This window comes from Pelobates fuscus, chromosome 2, assembly GCF_036172605.1.
Source record: "Pelobates fuscus isolate aPelFus1 chromosome 2, aPelFus1.pri, whole genome shotgun sequence".
NCBI lineage: Eukaryota > Metazoa > Chordata > Amphibia > Anura > Pelobatidae > Pelobates > Pelobates fuscus.
Genome location: NC_086318.1, coordinates 199297471 through 199318040, shown reverse-complemented (window position 1 = coordinate 199318040; position 20570 = coordinate 199297471). Strand labels below are relative to the sequence as shown.

Below are 20570 nucleotides of genomic sequence, written 5' to 3'. Positions count from 1 at the left end.
TTCAACAAACCACTTATCTGATTTTTTTTTATCCTGTCCTAAAGTTAGTTCCATGGTCTCTTCTGTGTTTTCTTGGTCACAATGTATTAAAATTGCTAAATTATATTAAAAAACAAAGCCATCAAAATACTCCCTGGAAGCAGCAAGGACTGACAATATATACATATTGGCTTCCCCAATTTGATGCTAAAAGATGCTCTGTGCTTTGAACTTCAAGTGACCCCTTTATTGTATGTAACGCAATCTAAGCTGGACCTTACTCAGCTCAAGATAAAAAAAAAAAAAAAACATTCATACCCAGCAAATAAATTCCACATGTTCAGCCATTATTAGAGAACAGTCTGAATAATGCTAATATAGACATTTTAAGTAAAATAATACCCATTAAGAGCTCATTTCCTTATGATTCATGATAGCAATACTCAAAAGTACATAAAACCTTGAGATATACTTTCTAACAGGAAAGGGGTGGTTTGAATTGAAATGTCAGTGACAGAACTTGTGAGGGGTTTCAGATGTACAGCTTCCATTTAGAAAAGTTTTGGTGCATTCTAAGTATCCCAAATCCCTCTGCATATTTAGACAAATGGATGTTTTTTGTTTCACTCCAATGGTCATTAGGTGTAAGCCCACCTAACACTAACAATTCACCTTGCTTCCTTCAGCTTCAGGCAAACAAAAAAAATCTCCAATTAGACAGAGGTATTTTTCTAAACCCCTACATACTTATTAACCAGGGCCGGCAAGTCCATAAGGCGGCACAGGCTGGCAGGTCGGTAAGGCGGCCACCTAGGGGTGCAAGATTTGTGTGACCGGCAAAAAGGAAGCACACAGCACTATCTCCTGCCAGTCACTCAGTGCAGCATGGCTGAGCAGAGCAGACCGCGGTACAGGAAGTTCTGATTCCTGTACCCGGCTGGTTTGATAGAAAGTGCTCACTGAGAGAAGAATTTCTGTCAGACCAGGTACAGGAAACAGAAGCTCCTGTACTGCGGTGCGCTCAGCTCGGTCATGCTACACAGTGAGGCATGGAGGCAGACCAACGAAAGGAGGGGAGATAAACACTAAGGAACATGGAGAGGAGACCACTAAGGGACAAGGGACATGGGTGGGGAGAAAGACCCACCGAGGGACATGGGTGGGGAGAAAGACCCACCGAGGGACATGGGTGGGGAGAAAGACCCACCGAGGGACATGGGTGGGGAGAAAGACCCACCGAGGGACATGAGTGGGGAGAAAGACCCACCGAGGGACATGAGTGGGGAGAAAGACCCACCGAGGGACATGAGTGGGGAGAAAGACCCACCGAGGGACATGAGTGGGGAGAAAGACCCACCGAGGGACATGAGTGGGGAGAAAGACCCACCGAGGGACATGAGTGGGGAGAAAGACCCACCGAGGGACATGAGTGGGGAGAAAGACCCACCGAGGGACATGAGTGGGGAGAAAGACCCACCGAGGGACATGAGTGGGGAGAAAGACCCACCGAGGGACATGAGTGGGGAGAAAGACCCACCGAGGGACATGAGTGGGGAGAAAGACCCACCGAGGGACATGAGTGGGGAGAAAGACCCACCGAGGGACATGAGTGGGGAGAAAGACCCACCGAGGGACATGAGTGGGGAGAAAGACCCACCGAGGGACATGAGTGGGGAGAAAGACCCACCGAGGGACATGAGTGGGGAGAAAGACCCACCGAGGGACATGAGTGGGGAGAAAGACCCACCGAGGGACATGAGTGGGGAGAAAGACCCACCGAGGGACATGAGTGGGGAGAAAGACCCACCGAGGGACATGAGTGGGGAGAAAGACCCACCGAGGGACATGAGTGGGGAGAAAGACCCACCGAGGGACATGAGTGGGGAGAAAGACCCACCGAGGGACATGAGTGGGGAGAAAGACCCACCGAGGGACATGAGTGGGGAGAAAGACCCACCGAGGGACATGAGTGGGGAGAAAGACCCACCGAGGGACATGAGTGGGGAGAAAGACCCACCGAGGGACATGAGTGGGGAGAAAGACCCACCGAGGGACATGAGTGGGGAGAAAGACCCACCGAGGGACATGAGTGGGGAGAAAGACCCACCGAGGGACATGAGTGGGGAGAAAGACCCACCGAGGGACATGAGTGGGGAGAAAGACCCACCGAGGGACATGAGTGGGGAGAAAGACCCACCGAGGGACATGAGTGGGGAGAAAGACCCACCGAGGGACATGAGTGGGGAGAAAGACCCACCGAGGGACATGAGTGGGGAGAAAGACCCACCGAGGGACATGAGTGGGGAGAAAGACCCACCGAGGGACATGAGTGGGGAGAAAGACCCACCGAGGGACATGAGTGGGGAGAAAGACCCACCGAGGGACATGAGTGGGGAGAAAGACCCACCGAGGGACATGAGTGGGGAGAAAGACACACAGGGGCTGGGGATGAAAGACACATAGAAGCACCTGGGGATGGAGAAAATCATACAGAGGGGCTCGGTATGAAAGAGACACAGAGGGGCCTCGGGAGGGGGGAGGGGAGAAGGAAATGCAGAGAGGCTGGAGAAAGGGGAAAAAAGACAGGCATACAGTTTAAGATGCTTTTTTGGGGGAGAGGGGTGGGGGGGCACCAAATTGCCTCTTTGCCTGTGTACCCAAAAGTGCTTGCACCAGCCCTGTTATTAACCCTTAATAGGGAACACATTGGCTGAGTGGCAGCATTGTAACATGGCTGTGTGATACAAAAGTAAACAGAAATACACAAAATAAGTCCTGCGCTCACACAGAGAAAAGAGTTACATGTGCACTATCCCAAATCCCTAGGCATATTTAGACAAATATATATTTATTTCTTTTTAATGTTTGTTGTGCTGTCTTAAGTCTTCTAATCATATCCAGTCAAAATAAAAAAAGGCTGTTGTGTGGTCAGCAATATATGTTCAGAAGTGATAAATAAATAAATATATATATATATATATACACACATACACACAAGGATCTATTGGTTCTACGAAAGTTACAGAAGTACACCAAAAATGCATGGTATGGTTGGAATGTGTTTTTTTCTTCTATACTGTATCTTTAATAGAAATTATGCTTAAATTCCTTTTTATGTATTTTACATAAATGAACATGTTTAGAAACAGCCTATTTAAAAAAAAAAAATGCTTAACACCTGTCACTGAAAAGTCCCTCAGTCCTGTTAAGAGCATTACTTAGAAAAGTAGAAAAAGCAAACATTACTGTATTTACTGCAGACGGTGAGGAACCAAAGGGTGTTCTGTTAACAATGGCAAAGTCTAAACATTGTGTCCAGACAGAAAAAGGAATGCATCCAAAAAAGGACAGTTTTCTACATCATTGCACTTGGGTCTTTGAATGATTAACCTCCAAAACCAACCTGTTTAAACTAATAAAAACAGAAAGTATACTAAAAACGGACAAATCCTCTATTTAGGATAAGGGGAGGAAGTCATCTTTATGTTTATCTACCTGATGAAAAATATAAAGCTCTGGGGATGGGCTTGCTCAGATGACAGGATGTTTATATTATGGAACATAGCAGGAGAATGGGCAATATGAAGCACATTGATTTGATGAAATGAAAGACTGGACCCCCAAGTGCTATGAAGGATGGGGTGGGCTAACATTACAACATGTGTTGCCCTGTCTTAAAGATGTTTGTTTTATCTCTGAACTTCACATTTTAAAACAAAAAGGGGCCTTTCCACTCTTCCAAAAATATCAGGATCTACAGCCCACCCTGGCTTTACTCTGTTTTGTTTTCCTTTACATCTCTATCATGTCATGCTAGTCCATATCAAAACCTTTGAAGCCCACTGTGCTCAAAGGTGGTCATACAGTCCCTCATAAAGAATGTTAAGCCTTTCCCGGCATTAAAAAAATGTTAATATAAATTACCATTTTATGATAAATTCCATGTGGAATAATACAGACACTCCACTGAATGAGTCAGATCTTACCAAGTACATATTATTTTGCCCTTGCATGTTTTTGGGTGTGTGGCGCATGCAGTAAGAATTAAATTCTTACTCTGAATTAGAACTGGGGAACAAATTATGTCTGCAGTTATATTAGACAAACCAGTGGCTCTTCTGATCTGTCTTAAATTGGTATTTCATCAGCAGCTGTACTGTATTTCTATATCTGGAATTTTGCATAGGCAGTGCTGTTAGATTACCCTGAAGCCTGGGTATGCACAAATGAAAACACATGCATTTCAGTTTAGTTAGTTTTTTTTTTTTAAATCAACCAACTTACCAACAAATCCATTTTCTCCAACTAGTTTCAATGCAATCTTGTCTGCCAAAACAGAAGAGCTACCATGTGCAATATTGGCAAAGGGTCCAGCATGGACAAACACTGGAGTTCCCTGCAAAGATTGTATTGGTTTCCAGTTAGAAGAATTTACTTTTACATTAAAAGATTCACACAAGGAAATAGAATAGAATAAATTTGTTTTGCTAATTTAATATGGCTTAATCCAGTGAGTACAACATTGCCAAGATTAATTGTAAAAATATAAAATCCTTTAGGATGGATTGTTTAAACATTTTTCGCTGTTGGGTGGCACAGTTTATTTTTACCATGCAAATAATAAAATCAACTCCTTTGGCCAAACTGTTTGTTATAATTTAACAAACTCTTTAAAAGCCATTATTTTTCAATATAGTTTATATATGCAGTATCTATGCTGGGGGAAATGGGGAGACATACAGTGCTGGTTGTGTGTGGCAATTTGGATTGTGTGTAATGTGCATGCGTAATGTGCATGCCTAGGGTGTGATGTTTGGTGGCAAACACCAGACACACACACAGTTGCCACAAACACAATGTGGGCAGGACAGTGGGAGAAACAATGGGGGAGGGGTAGTGGGGTGTGGACACTCCATTCTGAATTTTCTCAAATTAAATCTTAATTAAATTATTGTGGTCATCAGAACAAGTAGATTGAACTGCAACTTTAGACACTTTGAGGAGTAGATTTTTTTTTTTTAGATTTCCACACCCCTGCTTGAAATTAATCAACCAACAGTTTACAGAAATACAGTGGAAAAACTGCTGCAATTACACATTTTAATGAAAGCTGACCTTTATCCCATACAAATAATAAAAATAAAAATAAAAAAAATAAAAATAAAAGACTGGAAACATTTGACCTTGCAGTGTTTGTCAAGGCTTGACCAAGATCACAAGGTCAGAATCTTGGCAGGTCCTTCTTGAATGGTGGGGACCCTTTCTCTCTGTACAGTTTTCCAGGAGTCTACAACTCCGTGCTGGTTCAATAAAAAGTGTAATTGAATGTGATGAAATGTTTCCACCCCCACCAGCACAGTCCATTTATAATGCTAGCTTTGCATTGCTAGTGGGAATATTATTATTATGGGGTCAGACTAGCCCTGACTTGGTCGTTTCTAAGTTCAAGAGAAAGCTGTAGGTTAGATTCCCTTTCCAACTCGTATGTGCGTAGGGATATCTCTGAGGACACATTCCGATAGACTGGATTATAGGCAGACTAGAACTGAATGTTTTATGTTTGGTTAGAGCGATATGTATTACTCTGGCGTCTTTGCAATCATTAAACACTCAAGAAAGCTGTATCTATTAAACGGAAAAAAACACACGCAGAAAGCCTTACATGAGACTTTAGGATGAAAGGAAAACTGACAACATCAACAGAACTGAACATCCTTTTCCTTTCACACACATACATTACTTTAGGGAATCACTAATTCCCCACAAGCTCATCAAGTGTGTTCTTAAGATACCGAATATGAATGCTACATTACTACCAATATTCTTTCATAAAACATCTTGTCCACTTATAATCTACAAAGTCATCTTAACAAATGTTCCTCAAACAAAGCTAATCACTGTTAAGCTACACTTGCTGAAGAGCACCCAACATCTGTGAAAACACATGCTAGCCTTCCAATAAGCAGCAGCAAGATTGAGATGCCTCAAATTTCCCATGGTAGAATCTCTGTCTTTGCTTGCTTGGATTCCAAACACAAAAAAAAGCAAAACAAAAGCAGGAAGAGAGGAAATGGATTGTGTATCAAGTTCAAGGATCCAGGGAATCTGTCAAGTGAGACATCATCAATGTGTCAGTAGGTTTAAAAGAAAAACACAACAAAAACGGTGATCCTTTGAGAATGACAGAGCTAGGAGAGCAACATAACAATTTGTTATGCATTAACAAAAGATGTATACAGATGTAACAGTCTTTAAATATTCTGGATCCATGACAACTGAGCACACATGAGTCTACTTACTTTAATTTGCAGTGACTAACCAACTTACAGTGTTGTATGAACTAAACAACATTGAGGGGGGTGGGGGAGTTCATGAAACTGACTACCAAAAGAAAAAAAACAAAAAAAAAAACAACAACATTCCTTGACAATGTGACAATGAACTTAAACTCCCTAAACCTTGATTTAGTGTAGCCAAATATTACAATATGTTCCCTGAGCAGTATTCAAGGACACATTTTAAGATTTCAGACCAGAACACCTAGCTTGGTGACATCACAGGGATAATAAGTAAAGAAAAACAAATACAGCAGAGCTACACAGAACCCAACTTAAACCAAGAAGAATTGGATTGTGGACCACTTGCCATCCACCGCACGGTCAGCAATGTTACACAATGTGCATCACCAAGCGTGCCTATTAAAGCTGCAAACGCCTGGTGAATGGCTATTTCCATTTGCAAAGCATGAAAAACCTCATATCTAAGCTGGAAGCCAATGGATAGAACGGTGTCTTACCACTTGTACACATTATGGGTAATTTAACATAAAAACCAACAGTGGATCACAGAAAGCCTCTTATACCAACTCCTCTTTTAGAACCTGGCCAATAGAATGCTACCAGTTATGCCTAAAATTAATTAACCCTGCTATGATGTTCATATAGCCAGTGATTGAATGCCAAATTCTATATAGCCCCCACCTTCACCAGAAATGCCACTATGCAGGAATGATATGGTGGCATTATAATATATTCTCCTAATAAAAGAAAATTCCCATTTATTCAAAGAATGGGGGCTGCTGAATGGACTGGTAAGCCATCGAGTCCAACTAAGTCTTTCGAAGTTCGTTCGAACCATCTCTGGTGTGTACACCAATTCAGAGAAAGGGAGAGTGGAATGCACACAGTTGTCTACAATAAATAAAAGGAGGGATGGAGAAAATTGTCATTGGCTGCTTCAGCAGTAAACAAGGGACTCGCACAGCCTCCATCTTTAGTCTAAGCAATCCTTCAAGAGCAGATTGAAGACACTCCAAAATCTTAAATCTGGTGGTGGCAAGAAAAAAAACCCCAAATGACAAAATAAAGTAGATAAATAAAAACACAGCTAGAGTAAGTAGGTATAATAAGTATTTAACTTGTTTTTTTTTTTATTATTCTTTGTTAGGGCCCATTCTATCAGAAGTTAGAGACAAAATAGAGTGTATTTGTATATAAATGAAAATAACTGAACTTACCTCCAAGGTCTGCATTAAGTTTGGTTTAATGGCATCCTTCATCAATACAGCCAAAGCACCAGTTATACCCTAGAAATATAGCAACGAATATAGAATGATTAACAGGTCAAAATTTAACTGAATTAGGATAAATGTGCACTCGGGATAAATTACAATTTGCAAATAACTACAATATACACACAGTTATTAAAAACACAAAATGTCAAGTTGTGTGTGGGATGATTTGATTGTAAGTGTCTGACATGAATTTACAGTGAGAGGTTGGCTCTGATTCAGGAATCTCGAATGCATATCTCAAACACTGGAGTTTTTCATTCTAAACCAAGTGCATACCAGCTGATCAAAACATTCAAAGCATCCAAAGAGAAAATTCACCCAATGCTTACATACTGTGATAATGTAATACTACCTTACCTGTCATCCTTAATGGGTTACAGCACTTCACAAACCCCATAGGGAGAACTGTACAAGTTTGCAAACGGAACAGAAAAATTTTCAGTGGAATGCCTAGCATTCTCAATAATATATATATATATATATTTTACATTTTATGTTTAATATATAAATTATAGCTACAATCAAAGCTGAATTTTCCGCAAGGCCACCAAGGCATTTGCATTGGGTGGCAAAAAATATGGCACGCCCCACCCAAGCACCCTGGCAGATGCCTTGTTAACATTGTGTCATGAGGGTCCTAAGAGCTGGTCAGCGTGTTACAAACTAGAGCCAGTAACACAGACGCTACTTGTGAAACAAACGGTTGTGTAACAGCCACGGTATGGTAACTAGTTGTGGCTGGTTGCTAAAGTGTAGCAACAAGATTGTAAAACAGGGCAAAAAAAAACAAAACACCCTTTCACATTGGACAAAACAATACTTCAACAAACAATTAAATAGGTTACATAAATGTATATATTTGTATAAAGTACATCACCCAGGCTATGCAATTAAATGCATTTAGATACTTTTCATGTAATCGTTTTATAATGAACCTAGGTCAAAATACTAAATTTGTGTTTTTTTCACGTAATTTGGGGGAAATTAACAGACCATGTGTGTCCACTACTGCAAACACACCATATTTGCATTCTGCTACTGTTCTCAATTATAATGACACCACTCATAATCCAACCCCTAATCCTGCTCCTTAACCCCTTAAGGACACATGACATGTCATGATTCCAGAAGTTTGGTTCTTAAGGGGTTAAACATCCCATAATCCCACCTCAGCGGATTCCCTCTGCTGATATATGAGCCCACTGTAACAGTGTGACTGCAGAATGAAAGGGAGATCTCCTTTGCAAAACCAAGCACAGTGTTACACTCCATATTAGCCGAACCTCCAGCAAAAGCGGGACCATGGGTGCCTAGAGACCTTCAGTATTAAAACCAGATTGAAAATGGTTTAATGCAGAGCAATGCACAGGGGCGATTGGGTTAAAAGCCCCATAACCACTTCAAAAAAATGGTGCTTAGAATGTCCCTTTAAGATATAAAAAAAAAACTACTCAGGCCTTTTTACGAAGTACACATGCTTATTTTGTTAGCATTAGACAGAAAGGAAATCATGTAAATGTAACCAGAGCCACATTTATTAAACAAGCAGCTGCAGATTCAGGTTATATATCAAATGATCGTCAAACCAATAAATTATGTCAGATTCCATTAGCCTAATTGATACATGAAGGTGGCACCTGCCAATCAAATCTGGTTTGAACAAATGCAGCTCCCTCTGGAACCACATATTCAATGTTTATTAGAGAAAAGGAATTTGGCAAGTTATTAAAAAAGTATGCTGTAAAAGAGATAGAGTTTCCTGTGCTGCATTTAAAGCTCGAAGTCTCTTGATTTCAGTTACATATTTTCAAAGATGTTATTTTTTTCCTATTATGTTGCAAGAAGCAAAATATGAGAAGCATTTATTAAAGCAGCACTTGATCCTAATTTCAAGGAAGTAGGATTTATTACTTTCTTTGAGTGTGTGGAATTTGAGACTATGAGGTTCTTGGCTTTGCCATTTTTCTTGACGTCAGCAAGCACTAGCGGCCCTTGCTATAATCAGTGCTATTGGCATGAAGATGGCACAGCATGTATTCAACAATCTAGCCCTTGTGAATGCACTCTAAGTTTACACATCAGTTTCATTTGTGCAGAAAATTATACCGTGTTTCCCTGAAAACAAGACATCCCCTGATAAAGAGCCCTAGCTTATTTTCGAGGGATGCTCGTAATATAAACCCTATCCCGAAAATAAGCCCTTGTCCCTAGTTCGCTAATCTATGTTCAGGGAATTTCCCCCCCAAAAAAGATGCAGGCAGAGAAGTGTCCCGTCCTTCCTCCCCAGCAGCAGAGTGTGTCCCAGGGAGAGAAGCGTCCCGTCCTTCCTCCCTAGCAGCAGTGCGAAGTGCAGGGAACAGACATCCGATCTTGTTCCTCAGCGGCAGAGTATGTTATTGGGAGAAGAGACAGTCTGTCTCTTTCCCCAGTGGCAGAGTGGGTTAGTGGGAGCGGATACAGTCTGTCTCTCCCCCCAGCAGTGGAGTGAGATCCAGGGGGAGATGGAGTATTGCTCGCTCCCTTCCCAGTATCCCAAGCAGCGCCAGGGGGAGAGCACTGTCGGCACTCCTCCCAGGAAAGCCAGCCACGTTCCCAGCGAGGCACAGGTAAAGCCACGACGGACGCCTCAAACGACACCCATCATCCTCAGCCAACTGGGAAAATGGCGAGAACATAGGTGATGGAATGGCCGGGGGGCACATTTGTTTGGGTGCGGGTTTTGGCCGGCTCAGAGGCCCCTGTGTACCGGAGCCTGGGCAGCCTAGTCACTGAGTACCACACCCACATGTGCCTCCCCACTTGTCCAGTCACCCAAGGACCCCAAGGACTTTGACTGTAGACTCAAAGGGGGTCCAACCGACTTGTTGCAGGCCAGTCGTGGGTCTGGCCAAAGGTCTGTATTTTTATGGGGAGGAGATATGTGATGGATGGCCTGATTTGTTTGGCGCAGGCCACAAGCTTGTGGCGCCACTCTGTGGACTGTTTTACATGTGTCTGTATATGCAGCTGTGGGTCAACAAAAGGGGGGGCATAGTTAAGTATAGTTAAGTGAAATGTATTGTTTGTTTGTGCCTCTTCCCCTCCCCTTCCTGTCACAGCAGGACGTTGTCCCTCTTCCATCCCCCATCAGCTTCTTGGGATGGAAACCCCTGTTTTGTGTTGGAGACCCCATGTAGGGGTTTGTGAATGTAAAACCTTGTGTGAGACGATATAAAGAGGTCAGTTTGTATTGTATTCCCAGAACTGTGGGTCATCCAGGTACAGGGGGGGGGGGGGAAGGGGGGAATGGATGCCTGCTTGTTAAAAGGGTTCCTGATCGGCTGAAAGAAGGAATTAGCAGAGGTAACTGTGGTTACCCGTGGTCTGCTACAATATATACGCATAAATCAATTTGCAAGTAAACTAATCTATGTCCGTGGAAGTTTCCCCAAACATAGATTTGCAGGATTCCATGTCCTAGTGAACTGGTCAATGTTCCGGGGAATTCCCCCGAACATAGACCTGCTTTCTAGCACATATTTTTGGAGGGGGGTGGGGGTCTTATTTAGAAGGAAAAATAAGCCCTAGTGAGAGTTTTTCTGAGGAAAAAATGAATAAAAGACATGGTCTTATTTTCGGGGAAAGACGTGTACAGTGCTTGCTGCTATATTTATAGCTAAATGTGTTCCCTGATCATGTAGTTCTCTGCTAGATTACTGCTTTCTAACATCAGTGACTTTTATACTATTAATGTGCTTCCTCACCCAGGTTCAACAAGCTTTTTACGAAATATGTTTCTAAAATTTAAACCACATGGGTAACAAGGCATAGAAGAATTCACGTCACTGACCCAGTAACACTTGATTAAGAGAACAATCCCCCCCCCCCCCCCCCGACACACACACAACTGCTCTGCTTTTTGTTTATTCTGCAGAGGAGGGTGGTTAAAATTTGTTAAAGTAACACTGTATTACCTTCCAGTATGTTATATTTCTGATGTATTTTATATACATTTATATACTGTAAAGCACCAAACACCATTACAATTAATTATTATTACTACCGGGTATTTACCTGGTTTTCTTACAGTTGTTTAGTTGACCTCGCAGCATTACGCCCCACCCCCTTTCGCGTCATCAGTTACTAATCGTTCGGGTCCAATCACTAGCTTCTTATCCGGGTCCAATCACTAGCATTGTGGACCATACGCGCCAATCAAATTGCACTCATAGGGAATCATTGTATTCAATGATTCCCTATGAAAAAAACTGAACGCTCTATTGCGCATGCGCTCCATTTGCGCATTCACGAGCAGTGAGCTGAATCAGAGATTGTCTCACTGCTGTAAAGGCCTCCATATTTAGATTGTTCAAACGGGTGCCTATTGTCCCGCCCCCCCGGCTCCCACCCATGTGTGGCGGGTGGGGGGCCCAAAATTACACTGGGGGGGCCTATTGTCCCTTTCCCCCCGGCCACCACAATAGGTTCCCCCATTGTAATTTTGGGCCCCCACCTGCCGCACATGGGTGGGGGCTGGGGGGGTGGGCAATAGTTCCCCCACCATTGTCATTTAGGGACCCCACTCGCGGGGACACTGTCTCCCACGCTAGTTAATAGATTATTGGGGGCTTCACCACAGTGCTCACTGTTTAGTAGATATGCCCCTACTCGCAGCATAGCGAGCAGAGCATTCGGGAGATTTTAATCTCGCTTATGCCAATATTGGGGTCATATTGACCCCCATAGAGTGAGTGAGGACATGTTGGGGGTTAGGAAGTGGCGGGGAGCACAGCTCCCTGCCGCTCCTATTTTTACATATTACAAGGAGGGAGCTGCGAACCGGCAGCTCTCTCCTTGTAATAAACGAACACAGACATTCGGTTTCTATTCATTCGTCTTTCTGACGAATTTCTGATATCGTGGGAGCGCACATTAGGCGGTAAAATGATACCGAACGTCAGTTATGCGTGCGGACGTCAGAGTATGATTGAGTATGAGAGCAGGGAAGTTACATTCCCGGCTCTCAGGATCTACTGGTTTGGGGGTGTGGCTTAAAGCAATTCTTCAAAGCCTTTACAAAGAATAAAGAAAATTATTTGAAAAATAAGAGAAGGATGAAAATATTTAGATTAAGTCAACATGCCTACAGTGTTCCTTTAAGGGTTTGATTTGTTTCTGCTTAAATCTCAAGGTTTATTCACTAAATAGTGAGTTGTCAATCAGCTTGCAAAATTTAAAACAAAATTGCTTTTTGGGGTTGGGAGTAGTAGGCACATTAAATAAGAAATCTTAACTGCCATTTTTTAATTCATTTTCCAAATTGTTTGTCAAATCACTCTTTAGTTAAAATAAACACCACACACACACAAAAAAAAAAAAACACAAAAAAACAACAACAACAACACACTTGTGGTTTCAAAGGTTCATTGAAAACACACATTTTTCTAAATTAAAAGGCTATTTCCTTTTTCAGAATAATGGAAGAAAAGGCAATATATGCAAAGAGAAACAGATTTAAATAAAAAAACATTTTTTTTTAAAGTCACAATTAGGTAGGTCAGCGTATTCGAATGATTATTTATAAAGCGCAAACAAATTCTGTAGCAATGTACAATAGGTGGACTAACATACATATTTGCCAACAAACGAGTTGAAAGTACAGAAACGGAGGGGATTGGGAGCCTACATGCTAGAGGAAGCAGCACAAAAGGTAATGGTAGGATAGAACAGTAGGTTGCTAGACTAGTATTCACTGAGGGCATAGTGTTTTTTTTATTATTATTTTATCCAAATAAAACATACCAGGTCCTCAGCAGTCACCGGCTGACCTTTCTTGTCACTGGCTACAACCATCCTTCCCAGTCTCTCTTTCATGTCCTGCAGGCCGTTTGTTAGAGCAAGGATAGCCATAATTTCACTTGCAACAGCAATGTCAAACTGGGCCTAGGCAAAAGAAAGAAGAGCTTTATGCATCTCACAGGCTTAGTCATTAAAAAAAACTGACATCAAAAGCATTCATGTCATAGTTACAATGTTATTAAAGAGAGCACATGCTGTGAACTCTGTGTATAAAAAAACCTTAACACTGCATGCATTCAGGACATCATCACATGAGCACAGATGTAGCGTTCATTGGAGTAGCAGGTTTAATGCATCCACCTGCACTCAACGCAAAGGATGAATGAGCACAGCCCTAAAGCAAAATTACACTTCAAAAAAAATATGAATCAATGACATGTGTAGTCTTTTCCATGATCCTTCGTATTGCTATATAGGCTTCAAAAATATCAAGGAGGATCAAAGGTCCACAGCTATTTTGATGTACTTACAGACATCAGGCAACAGCATAGCATGGTTGTAAAGGAAAGTACAAAATGTTAAGGACAGTTGCTACTTCCATCTCTTTATTACAGGCACTCACAGATGCCAAACACGGTTTGTCGTCATGAAACATGGCACATGGTCACATGATGTGTTCATTTACAGCAGGAAATAGAGGGAGACATAACTTCAACAGTTCCTCTACACTATTAACATACATTAATTGATGGATTCCATTAATGGCAAATATTCACTAAACACTGAATTGCAAAATGTATTTTAAAAGTCACAGCATACCCCCAACATTAGTGTCCAGAGAGATAGGACACCGGTGGGAAGGGGGAAGGCCATTAGCAGGATTGTATCACTGGATTCTTCCCAAAGGGGGTGGACAAGCTTTAAAAGGAGGTGGGTCCATGCAAATTACTGGCAGGTTATGGTGACATACCAGGCTACCTGCCAATCAAGCAGGCAAGCTCTCTGCATTTAATTTAATGATGCCCTTGCACTACAATTTTTGGGAACAGTTTCCTGGTATCTCCAAAAGCTGGACACCAGGGAACAAAGTCAGGATGGGACCAAAAATCAGTAATGGCCTGCTAGAATCAGGATGGCTGGAATGCATGGTCACAGCGTGGCTATTTTACCCTCCATTACAGCAGTAAGTGAATAAACCCATATCTCTTGCTAGTCAGTGCTATGTGCAACTGCATATGAAATGCACACAGATCAGGAAAATGCAGGATGCTTTTCGGTCTGTTATTTTTTACCCGTCATATGAAATGGACATATTCTAAGTTACAAAATATATTTACACATTTAAGCCAGTGAAGGGACATCCCATGCAATTAAAAGGGTAATTTCTATCCTATGTAATGCAGTTTCTCTTTGAATATTCCACTTGGAGTGCTGTGTTTACTTTAAATCTCAAAGTTAACCCCGAGGAGCGCACTGTATAAACCCAAATATTCTTCACTGTTTGGCCCTTCCATCAGCTCCAATCTCTGCTCTGCATATAGAGGATATGCAAGTAGATTGAAGCAGGAGCATGGAATGGCTGATAATAGATTGAGTCACTATGCTGCAAATTTAATTTGGTTCCATCAAAAGATCAGTATGCTACTTGCGTCAATTGTGGAACATACTATGATCCATTAAGTATTTGGTGGGCAGCCAGGGTTTCTATGCAGAAACTACTGTGTGAGTGGAAGGCTGTTCACAATTGGATTTCTGTACAAAACAACAAGTATAATTTGTTTTTAGCAATGAACAGAAGACATTGCTCTTCCCTGAAAATGTAGCTTGTGAGTACCACAGACTACAGTTATGAAAACAGGAGGCTCCATTCAAGCCAAAATTATCACATACAAGTTGACCAACCGTTGTGCTTAAACATATTGCAATATATTTTATAATTTACATTGCATGCCATGCTGACCAAACAGCCACATTTTATGTAAAGGAGTAGGACATTACGACCAAATACTGTGCATCATATGGCAATAATGTCACCTCGAAGTATTCAAATTGTAAGAATTTATGATTCAGTTGTACTTTTAGGCTTAAATAAAAATAAACACTTATGATACTTGGTATACTATATATCTATCTCTATCTCTCTATCCATAGTTGTTATAGTAGCACTTGGGGTTGTGACTCCCAAGTTGGGGAAATGGCTTCAACAGATTCCAGGTGGGACATCTGAGACAGCCGCCCAGAAGAGTGCAGTGCTAGGAACAGCTAAGATACTGAGCAGAACCCTTAGACTCCTAGGCCTCTCGTAGAGGACCTGAGAATGAGGAACATACCACCCAGGAGGGATGAGAAACTTAATTTTAATTTAACAGTATGGTGTGTATATGTCATACTCCTCTACATCAGTGTTCCCCAACCCCCGGGCCACGGACCGGTACCATTCCGTGGATCAAACGGTACTGGGCCGTCCGAGGAACTTTAATTTCCATTGTGTGTCAATAGCGAATTAAAATTAGCTATTGTTACACTGATCCTCCTCCTGGCCAATCAGGGAGCGGGTCCTCCCACTTCCTAATTGGCCGAAAGGCAAACCCCACGCCATTGGCCGAGGAGGAGGCGCCGCGGGAGGACTGAGGACTCGAGGTCGGAGACGTGGGGACTGAAGAGAAGCTGCCGTGAGGTAAGTGCACAGAGGAAGTGGGTGACAGTGGTGGATGAAGGGAATCACAGTGTGTATTTCATGTCCCCTACCTAGTGGTTCTTGCATCATACAGCCTGCTATACTTCGTACAGGGTTTGCTCAGGCACCCGGCCTGGGGTCACGTTATGCTAGGTCTTGCTAATAAGAAATACGGTGGCTTCCCTGTGTGCTTAGGGGGTAATGTTTCAAGTCACAAAGTATAATACATGCTCAGCATTAAAAGGAGAAGTTTGTGGCTCACAAAAGAACAAACATGCATACTCAACCCATGCTGCAGCATCGGTCCAATGCTTCAGCTATCCGCCGCTGGCTCTAAGTCCGAGTGATCACATGACCACAAATCATTCAGTTCTCAGTGAGCTCCCAGCAAGGAGCAGTGACTGTCAGTCACCGCTCTCTTCTCTGCCTCCCCCCATCCCCCTCCGCCACACACTGGAGCACCATACTGGGGAGAAGGCAGGAGCAGAAACATGCAACTTTTAACAGACAATACCATGAGTCCTATTTGAAATATGGATTTATCGGGACAGGTGATTCCCACGCACCAAAACCGCTCTGCATAGTTTGCGGCGAGAAGCTCTCTAATGAGGCAATGAAACCTTCAAAACTGCTTCGCCACATGACCGCCAAGCACCCTGGCATAAAAGACAAGCCCCTGGAGTATTTTGAAAGAAAAAAACGGGAGCACGAAGCACAGAAAAAATTATCGAGGGCCACCACATCAATAAAGGAGAATGCACTGAGAGCATCATATTTGGTGGCTAACCGCATTGCTAAGGCTAAAAAGCCATTTACTATCGGTGAAGAATTGATCTTGCCCTCCACTAAAGACATTTGCCGTGAACTTCTAGGAGAGGCTGCTGTGGAAAAGGTAGCACATGTGCCTTTGTCAGCTAGCACTATGACTAGGTGCATTGAGGAAATAGCCAAAGACATTGAAGCACAATTGTTGGAGAGGATTAATACATCACCGTGGTATGCACTCCAAGTTGACAAATCTACAGATATCGACAACAAGGCACTACTACTTGTTTATGTGCGATATCTATATACGGAGGATGTGCATGAGGATTTGTTATGTGCACTATCTTTGCCAACCAACACCACAGGAGCAGAACTGTTCAAGTCACTGGATGGTTATATATCAGGAAAACTGAAATGGTCCTTTTGTGTCAGCATATGCAAAGACGGAGCTGCTGCCATGACCGGACGACTGTCTGGTTTAACTGCTCGGATTAAGGAGGTTGCACCTGAGAGTGAATCTACGCATGGGTCTCATTCACAGGGAAATGCTGGCAAGCCGAAAAATGTCACCGGAATTTAACAGCGTATTGATGGATGTTGTTAAAGTTATTAACCACATCAAAGCACATGCACTTAACTCGCGCCTGTTTGAGCAGCTTTGTGAGGAGATGGATGCAGAGTACAGATGCCTTCTCTTATACATAGAAATAAGATGGTTATCCAGAGGAAAATCGCTAACCAGAGTATTTGAATTACGAGAGCCATTGCAAAGATTTCGCTCAGAAAAGAAGTCACCGCTGGCAGCACATTTCAGTGACAAGGTATGGGTCGCAAAACTGGCTTACCTGTGTGACATATTCAACCTGCTCCATGAACTCAATCTGGGCCTTCAGGGGAAAATGACAACTGTTTTCAAGTTGTCAGACAAAGTAGCTACATTTAAAGGCAAACTGGAGTTGTGGGGACGGCGCGTGAACAGAGGCATTTTGGACATGTTTCAGACATTAGCGGGGATTTTAGGCGAGACGGAGCTTGAACATTCATTCTGCCAGTTGGTGCACGATCACCTGTCTTTGCTTTTAAAAGAGTTTGAGCGCTACTTCCCAACCACAAAAGACCCACGAACTGGTAAGGAATGGATCCGCGGCCCATTTGCCAACAAATCAGGCGAGTCTAGCATGTCTATGCAAGAAGAAGAACAACTGCTGGAGATTGCAAATGACGGTGGCCTTAAAACTACGTTCGAGACAACAACTCTGCCGGTGTTCTGGATTAAAGTCATGGCGGAATACCCTGAGATTGCCACCACAGCACTTAAATCCCTATTGCCATTTCCGACAACCTATCTGTGTGAAGCGGGGTTTTCTGCAGTGACGGCAACCAAAACAAAACAGCGGAATAAACTGGACATAAGCAACACACTTCGGGTGTCATTGTCTCCTATTATTACCCCCAGATGGAACCGTCTCGTTGCAAAGAAACAAGCTCAGGGTTCTCATTGATTTGGCATTCTAGTGAGTTAAATAAAATAAATCACTTTATATTCATTTTTTGGTGTAGCTGTATTTTATTTTGAAGGCATGTTTAAATACAATTAGATTAAAATTATTAAATCAAAACAAGCGGGCCATGGAAAAATTATCAAACGTTTACCGGTCCGCGGCGATAAAAAGGTTGGGGAGCACTGCTCTACATGACAAACTGTGGCTGTGTTTGGACACATCTGTTGGTCAAACGGTACGTAATAATTCTGGCTTGAATGGACCCTCCTGTTTTCATAACTGGTATGAATTTGCTAAAGCTCTGTGGTACTCACAACCTACATTTTTAGGGAATAGCAAGGTCTTCTGTTCATTGCTAAAACGAAGTTTTACTTTACTTGTTATTTTGTATGGAAATCCATACAGACTGAGGCCAGTGCTCCACACAAACATACACATGCCGAGGTATGAGCTCCTTAAGACCTCTGAATGTGGCCTTCGGTATCTGGCACCAAGACAATAGGTAAACAATACACATGCACCTGGCCATCCACCTTATCTAAAAGAAAAAGAGATTCAGCAGTCCAAGTAACCTTCATCTATTGCTCCATGATCCAGTTCTGATGCTCAAGTCGCCATTGAAGGTGCTTTCGACGGTGGACATGGTCATCATGGGTACTCTGACTGGTCTGTAGTTACACAGCAAATGGTTATGCACAGAGTGTCCTGACACCTTTCGATCATGGCCAGCATTAAGTTTTTCAGCAATTTGAGCTAAAGTAGCTCTTCTGTGTAATAGGACCAAATGAGCTAGCCTTCACTCCCCATGTGCATCAATGAGCTTCCTTGCACCACTTTTGGTATATACCAACCACTGTATATTGGGAACACAAGACTTGCCGTTTTGGAAATGCTCTGACAGTCATCTATACACAATTATTTTGGCCCTGGTCAATGTCACTCAGATCTTATTGCTTGCATAATTTTCCTGCTTCCTCCACATGAACTTCAAGTGCCCCTTTAACTTTGCTTTATTTACCCATTAGGCTTGACATTCCAAAATGCACTATGAAATTATGGTTTAGGTCCGGGTTGGAGACAAAAATGCTTTTGGACTTGGGCGATTTTACAGGCAGAAAAAATATTTAAGAAATTTAGACTTATTTGATCAATAACACTTTCTGGCTTTCGGCCATTGTTGCTCAACATTTATCAGTTACCAATCTCAGATTGTAATTTAGGACAACATTTGGTGTAGCATGGTGTATCTTAACAGTACGTTTTACCCTAACAATTTGGGTATTTAATTTTTAGACTGGCATGTTATCTAGGTTGTTAAAAATTAAATGGATCCTATGCCTCTCTTTTAAATTGCTTATGTAAACTTTTTAATATATGTCCCAGTCCAGCCTTTGCAGTTGGCTTGTATGTAACTTTAAGGTTTCTAGATTTTGTATGTATAATAGATATGTTATATTTGTGTATACTTGAGAATGTTCAAAATGCCTGCTATGGACATAAAAGGATGCTGGCAGATGAATAGAAGTACATCTGATACAAATCAATTTTTCAGTTTTTTTTTTTTTCAATAAAAAAAAAAAAAAAAAAAGCTGCACATGAGTTTTATAGGAAACGTTGAATATGATTTGTTTTATTGCAAAGCAGTCAAGGGTCTTAATTTCTCTCCACAAAGAAAACGAGGAAAAAGCTAAAAAGGTGGGAAGGTAGACCAATACAAGAGCTGCTGAAAACACACTTTTGACTTCTAGATCAAACAAGACCAGCATGGTGTCCATTTTGAATAAAATAAACATAGCTGTTTTATTCACCTCTTGGGGAAATAAATAAAAATCTATAAACTATCAAGTCTTGTTCTTGATACAGTATATAGTATCACTATACAAAAGGAGTATCTATTGGGACACTTTATATTACTGCTTCCTCTATAGATTGTTTTTTATTGCCATAACAGATGAATAAAACAGACAAATTGACTTTACTGAAAATTGACAGCATTTGTACGCAGTTGGATATAGAAATGTTTGCTTCATTACCATAGGAGGACAATCCCAGGACTCTGTATTGACAGGGAGTAATTGCAGTTTTACATCATTTATTCTAATGGCCAGTAGACTCTTGTATATTATTAGAGGTCGTTTTTTTACTTTTATCTTGTCCAATAAATCACTTTTACTTCACCTATTTCCTGCATCCTGGAGTATTTATGGTGTAAGATTGATACAGACGAGATGGACAAAGCAGTATCCAGACCCATTACCAACATCCACTGTATCCTCCATTACAAGCTATTAGTCTG

At 41.9% G+C, this 20570-nt stretch overlaps 1 protein-coding gene across 1 annotated transcript in view; it reads right to left on the bottom strand.

The window, feature by feature from the left end:
• Positions 1 to 20570, bottom strand: part of MTHFD1L (methylenetetrahydrofolate dehydrogenase (NADP+ dependent) 1 like) — a 180002-nt gene that overhangs the window by 106259 nt on the left and 53173 nt on the right. The window contains exons 18-20 of the mRNA XM_063443094.1: positions 13334 to 13474; positions 7496 to 7564; positions 4264 to 4375 (exon numbers count right to left, since the gene is read on the bottom strand). Coding sequence (XP_063299164.1) covers positions 4264 to 4375; positions 7496 to 7564; positions 13334 to 13474 — 322 coding nt within the window. The remainder of the gene's footprint in view (positions 1 to 4263; positions 4376 to 7495; positions 7565 to 13333; positions 13475 to 20570) is intronic.